We start from the raw sequence: 6,507 nt of genomic DNA on the forward strand, positions 1-6,507 counted from the left end.
AGCAGTCATTCTGTTCGCTGTGCAGTCACTGTGGTCACTAAGCAGTCATTCTGTTCACTGTGCATGGTAGAATGGGCCTGGTTCTATCAATCGGCTGCTCACGCCAAGCTATGTGCATAATACTTCTTATTCTTATTTTTGCACATACATTTTATTTATCACATGATGCAGTCACTAGATTTTGCATCATGTCCAAATGTCGCATTCTCGCGTTGTCGACTTTGGACAAAAAGTGCTATGTACCAAAAACACGAGAATGCGAGATCGCGAGAACGCGAGATTTTGGCCAAACCTCGCGTTCTCGCGATCTCGCATTCTCGTGTTTTGGGTATATTTACCTCGTTTCCAAAGGTCGAGATCGCGAGAATGCGAGATCGCGAGAATGTCCCTTACAGTATTCCATACTATGCTGTCACTGTGTTTACTATGCAGTCAATATGCAGTCACTGTGGTCACTATGTAATGACTAAGCAGCAAGTTAAAATGTAACGTCGCGCATCGGCATTATTTTTAGTCATATACCAACGAGAACATGTTCAAATATACACGAGTGAGTCATGAATGCAAAGTTATGTTAAAAACAAATTGTATCACACATATAATGTTGGTCAAAACAATATCATTTAAACACGGGCTATGGGCCACAAGTAACCAAAGCTAGGCCATCTCCCTGGGGATCATGGGACTTACGGTACCTCTGCTTCCTGCAGCTGCATGATGCCCCAGCAGGATTTACGTCATCACGTCAGCTACTGGTGGTTGTGCACAACACTAGCCAATATTTAAAGCATACTTAGCAATAACTTGGCTTGCAACACGGGTTGATGATAGCTACACATTGGGACAATAAGTTTATGGTACTTTAACCTCCTGGTACGGGCCTTCAATAATGCGTCAGTTGGTCAAATCATCACACCAAATTTAAAAACAAGTAATTCAGTATTCACAAACATTTAAAATGTATTGTACCGACCAATCTATTTCAAGTAACTTAAGATGAGATGCCCCCTTACACAGGAAAAAGATCTTTCAGATTTACGCTTTGATAATGTGAATCCCTTGCAATTGCAAAGTCCACACAGTCAAGCAATATATACAGTGTGAATAATTAACTACTTTGTATCATAAAATTGTACTAACTTCGCGATAATTGTAGTTCTCCCTTATGTTATCAAAGTAATCTCCTGATTGAAGTCCTATTGACGTCTTCGTCCCCACAACAACAATATGTCAAGTCATAATATTATGCTGTTCAACGTAGTCTGTCACATGCAGAGCATAAAAGCATTATATTTACAACAACTAAAATGTGCAAGTAGCATTGCATAGCAACGGGTGTGTTTTGGCGAGCACCCCCAAGACAAACCACGAACAATTGTTTCTTTCTGTACAGTTGTCCACAAAACGTCCTCTCATTAATTATTACAGAAAAAGAAAAATGTGGGGGTTGGGGAAATGGGGCATGTTTCTACGTAGTAATGGTGACTGCTCTATCATAATTGTACCATCAAAAGCATAAATCTGGCGAACGAACATCATTATATTTGCAATCTACCGGAATGTCTAATATAATCCACAAACACAATCACTTGATTTATTGTGAATATTTACCGAGTCGCAACACGCGTGTCAACTCTGGCTTCCCGCAGCACTTAACGTGCGTCTAAATTCACTACTGTTCTACTGTCTGCTGGTCACAATGGCTTGACTGGACCCCAGTGGAAAGGTTCATGTATATTATAAGTAGTGCAACCGAACACAAATCAAGAGGAGCCGAAATTGTGTTAATGGCCTGGTGAACACAGGTCAATGGTCGCTCATTTACTCATGAGTCACATCTTATTGTTTTGTTTTATCTAACTATTCATGATCATTTGATCTATTTGTCTAATTCAACTGAAACCCGGTCCCGTGTAACACGCATGGGTCACTCGTTGCACACGCGTGCTCAAACCGTTGAGCTTCCGTGCCACATACGTATTACACGCGTGTAAAGGCAATGAACTTCTTGGCAGCTCCTGAAAATTGTTCTTACAAGGGTATGGATGCAATGTTTTGTTCATTCCTTTTGAGACATTTTCATTGTCAAAGGTAGATACGTCCCACACAAAAACTGTCTCTCTTTGCCTGCCCGCAGTACAGTTGATAGCTTAACTGGATGGAGGAATATACCATTCTTGTTGAAATATTTTGCGACATGTTTTCTTTTCCCATCATACCACAAATACATTCCTGGCATTTTGTGGACATTTTCCCACTTTTCAATACCAGCAAAAACAGTAGGAATTGTTATCTCAACAAACAGGTTGAATTTGGAAAAATGTTCCATGAAATATATCACATCATTTTTAACTTTTCTTGGAACATATGCAATGTCTGAAGGTGTCTTCAATAATCCATCAAGCTTTTTAGTATTCCTTGCTAACATCTGAAGAAAACTGTCAAACCGACGTTTGTCTAAGACTTTTGATGCGTTCAAGGCAGCTTGATACATTTTCAGGCCAACTCTTGGATTGTTGAACCACTGCCACTTCGTCTTCTTGGACTGTTGCAGTACTGTTGCATCAACGAGCCAAAGTGTATCAAATGGAAGGTTATGCAGATTCCAAACATTGACCAACGTATCATCGCCGATGTAGAGATACCCATCTACATTATAATTAATTTTCATTGCTTGTGTCAGACAGTTCTGGGCAAAGCAACCATCACCAACATCAACTTCAATAAAGGAGACATGTTTTGTAAGGTGCTTTGCGTTTGCATCAAAACGGTCTTTCCTCGGACCACAATATAAGATATTTGGAAAATGCATGCTATAAATAGTCTCCAGGAGATCTAGGTTCTGGTAGTGGGGGAAGTTAAAGACAGCAATCAGTAGAATGTTGGAGAAGGTATTTATAGTCATTGAACTGTCAAATATTGAAACATTATATGGGTAATTCTTGCAATATGATGCCGATTTGGTTAATCGAGACAAAACGGCTGTCTTTTGTATTTCTTGGGAATATGTCAAAGGAGGTGTTTGTTCTGCTGCCCAGAAAACAACGTTGGACATTTCGCCTGTGTTCCTGGTTTGATGTTGAATCCTTTTATTTACCATTGGAAGGGTTTTGCCAGGTATAGACCCAAGTGGAACTCTTTTAGGTTCCTCATAGCCAATGGTATTGAGGTCTCTTGTCCACATTGAAGTCAGGATCACGTCACTTTCCTTCCAAAAATTGTTCTCACACATATCTTTTGAGAGTCGTTTCACACAGTCAAAAAATGACTTGTCTGCTCCACATCTCCACTTGGACAAGAAGGTTACAAGGCGTTCTGTTTGGAAATAGAGATCCTTTTCGTCATTTGCATCACTAAGGTAGGAGTGGGAATTCCTCTTCTGGAAAGCGTTTGGTGGGAAGAATCCTAAGTGTCCTCCCATCTCCCACAGAAGCCTCTGAGCCCAGTAGCCTCTCCAGATGTCACACACTCGGAACGTTGTTGTAGTTGGAATCAGTAGTGACCATAATGCATCATACAGGAAAAGGGTATTCTGAGAATTAAAGGGTGAGAACACCCCAGCTTGGACTATTGCTGGTGGAGCCCGGTCATCAAAGGTCACATTTAGCTGAGAATGGGTCTGTTTCCGGGTCAGTCTAAAAAGGGCATCCACATCAGGATCACCATTCACAACACCCTGCTGAATGGACGGGGTTTTCCAGTGATTTAGCTCATACTCCAGTGTGATATTTGCTCCTACTGAACCAAGTGGATAACCTCTTGGCCACAATGTTGGCTGTCCAAAATGGCGGTAAGGGTTGAAGAGCTTTTCTCCTTTATACAAGAGACCCCACGTTGTTGGATCCAGAATAAACTGTTTGAGTAAATCGAGTGGGCGGTTGTCATCATCAGTTTCATAAATGATTTGTGCGCCATGGGCTATTGCAAACAGATATCCAACTGTTTTTCTTGCATAGCTCCGCTCTGGAAGATGAGAGGTCGTCTCAAAACGAAGCCCATACTGATCGTCTAAGCTCAGAAATATACAATTTTGGTACCTGAAAAGAGGAATGGTATACATAAATACCAATATGTGACAGATTTCTTGCTTCTATAAACATGTATCGATCTACGAAACTTCACCCAAATATAGTTCATAAAGACATTGTGCCAAATTTATGCATGTCTTCATTTATCCAGTAATCTTAGTCACGTTACTCCACTGTATTCATTTTATCCTTCTTCAGCAGTGAATGGGGGAGTTGAGTTTAATGCCGCTTTGAACAATATTGCAGATATATCACAGCTTAATGTGGTGAAACCCACGATCACGGGTATGGTGATGGCAAACTGAGGCCCATAATCGGGGCGAACCAGGAACGTGTCAAAGGGACGCAATCCTGCACAGTGAAATGCGACTCTTCAGACGACTGTGAGACCCGTGGCCCCGTCTACGTCACCATGCATCTGTATCGAAAAGTCACATAGTAATTCTGAAGTTGAAATCCACTCAACTCTACCTTCCTTGATACTACAGAATTTTACTGAAGAATTAGTTCTAAGCATGTTTGTATACACAAGTGATTTCTTGCATGAATCAATCATTAAAGCTTTGTTAAATACAATACAAATTTATTTGCTGATAAAATAGCAAATGTGACAAATGGTAAATACAGTCAGTTTAGCCCAGTGTATGTGAACTCGCTCAATATGACCTGTTCCTATTTATTCATTAAAACAAACACATTTTGTACAGAAATTCTACTTCGACCCTGAATGCTCGTAGTGAGTAAGAGCATGTGTGAGTACCATGCAAACGTATTGTCCGTTTCAGGATGAGTGACAATATATTTCAAGACCAGACCGTTGCGATCAAAAGGAAGTGGTCAGCAGTCCCTGATCTTCATACTGTATACGGATTATCTGTAACGTGTGAATGAATGATGTTAATCTCGCGTCGTAGGGGAGGGACTTACAGCATTCATTCACACGGCACAGATGTGCGTAATTCCGAGGTTTTAGTAGCTTAGTCTATATATTACATATTTACAGAAAATGAAGAAAAAATCTCTACCCTACAGAGACACTTCACTAAAGGAACCCTATTTTTCACATGACGTAATGTCGTCAATATCATGAACAATAGATTATCAGACCGTATTTTTCTCAAGAATGAGGCTGGCGTCAATAGACCAGTCAGCGTTTCGAATGTGCAAGTATGGGAAATTCTCGATCAGTCCAACCTTATCCTTATTGGAAATATTGATAAATCGCTGACAGTAACAGTGTATTTATATATGTCTATTAACCTCAGGTATATATACACGTTATTGCAAGACTGGAATCCTATATTCCCTCTAAGATTGTAGTGATGGTTACCTCCAGTCCCTAGGAGTCTTAATGTCCCCGACAACAACAACTTTCCAGCCAGGAATCTGTGCCAGGAACTTGATGTCTGAAATTGGGTAGGATATCGTTGTCACAACTATCCACCGATTTGACCGAACTGTGCTGAACTTGTTTGTCACACTGGAAAATACAATTAACTTGTGTCTTGCATTCTATAAGTACCGTGTCGACGGAATCATCATATGACAATTTCTTTCAGATTGTGCACATTTCATCAAAACCAAAGCCTGGCGAAAACTGGTCAGGACGATTATTTTGATGTCCACTCTAAGCTATAACAGAGAATGCTCGACTTACTAAAAGAAATCACTAAGCTCCACACTGTCGTGTATTGCTTCGGGAAATCCAACCGCACCGCCTCACGCGGTAATCCCCATCATCAGCCACAGTAGTATGATTCAAACACACACCCAAAGTTCACAGAACGTTAATATACAATTATTTTCATCATCGACCGGGTCTGGATTTCTACGTTTTGGAGGTGTAATAAGAAGAGAGGCGAGAGAAGTGAATCGAAATATAGTTTCAAATTTATGCGTAACGCAATATGGGTTTGTATCGAAAATCACAACAAGGGCATTCATACCCCTTTTACAACACAGGCATATTGGAGTAGGGACGTCACTGCATTGTAACCTCGTTGCGACACTTCATAGCACTATCGGACATCATCAATGGAATTTTGCTGCACGTTTGACATTAATCAGAGTGAGTGAGTGAATATGGTTTTACGTCGCTTTTAGCAATATTCCAGCAATATCACGGCGGGGGACACCAGAAATGGGCTTCACATATTGTACCCATGTCGGGAATCGAACCCGGGTCTTCGGCGTGACGAGCGAACGCTTTAACCACTAGGCTACCCGACCGCCCCTGACATTAATCAGAACTCGCCCCCTACTCCGTAAGCTGCAAGATCATTCATCCACCTATCGTAGTCTGCTGGCTAGAGCGTCTGACGGGAGAGCGGCGGAAGGTCGTAAGTTCGATTCCCGGGCGCATATTACCAAAATACTTTAAAAAGATGCTACTTGTCGTTACTCTGCCTGGTGCTCGCCATTAAGGGGATAAAACAAGGACTGATCGGTCAGTATACTCAACTGGCTAGCACTATAAAAT

At 41.1% G+C, this 6,507-nt stretch overlaps 1 protein-coding gene across 1 annotated transcript; it reads right to left on the bottom strand.

Annotated features, from left to right (window-relative positions):
- Positions 1-2,496: 2,496 nt before the first annotated feature.
- Positions 2,497-5,994, bottom strand: LOC125383622 (probable glycosyltransferase STELLO1). The gene is made up of 4 exons (XM_048402218.1): positions 5,984-5,994; positions 5,359-5,508; positions 3,098-4,037; positions 2,497-2,556 (listed from the first exon to the last, which is right to left on the bottom strand). The coding sequence occupies exons 1-4, from the start codon at positions 5,992-5,994 to the stop codon at positions 2,497-2,499; spliced, it is 1,161 nt and encodes a 386-aa protein (XP_048258175.1).
- Between the last annotated feature and the right edge of the window lie 513 nt (positions 5,995-6,507).

This window comes from Haliotis rufescens, unplaced genomic scaffold, assembly GCF_023055435.1.
Source record: "Haliotis rufescens isolate VD_foot unplaced genomic scaffold, xgHalRufe1.0.p SCAF_25, whole genome shotgun sequence".
Lineage (NCBI taxonomy): Eukaryota > Metazoa > Mollusca > Gastropoda > Lepetellida > Haliotidae > Haliotis > Haliotis rufescens.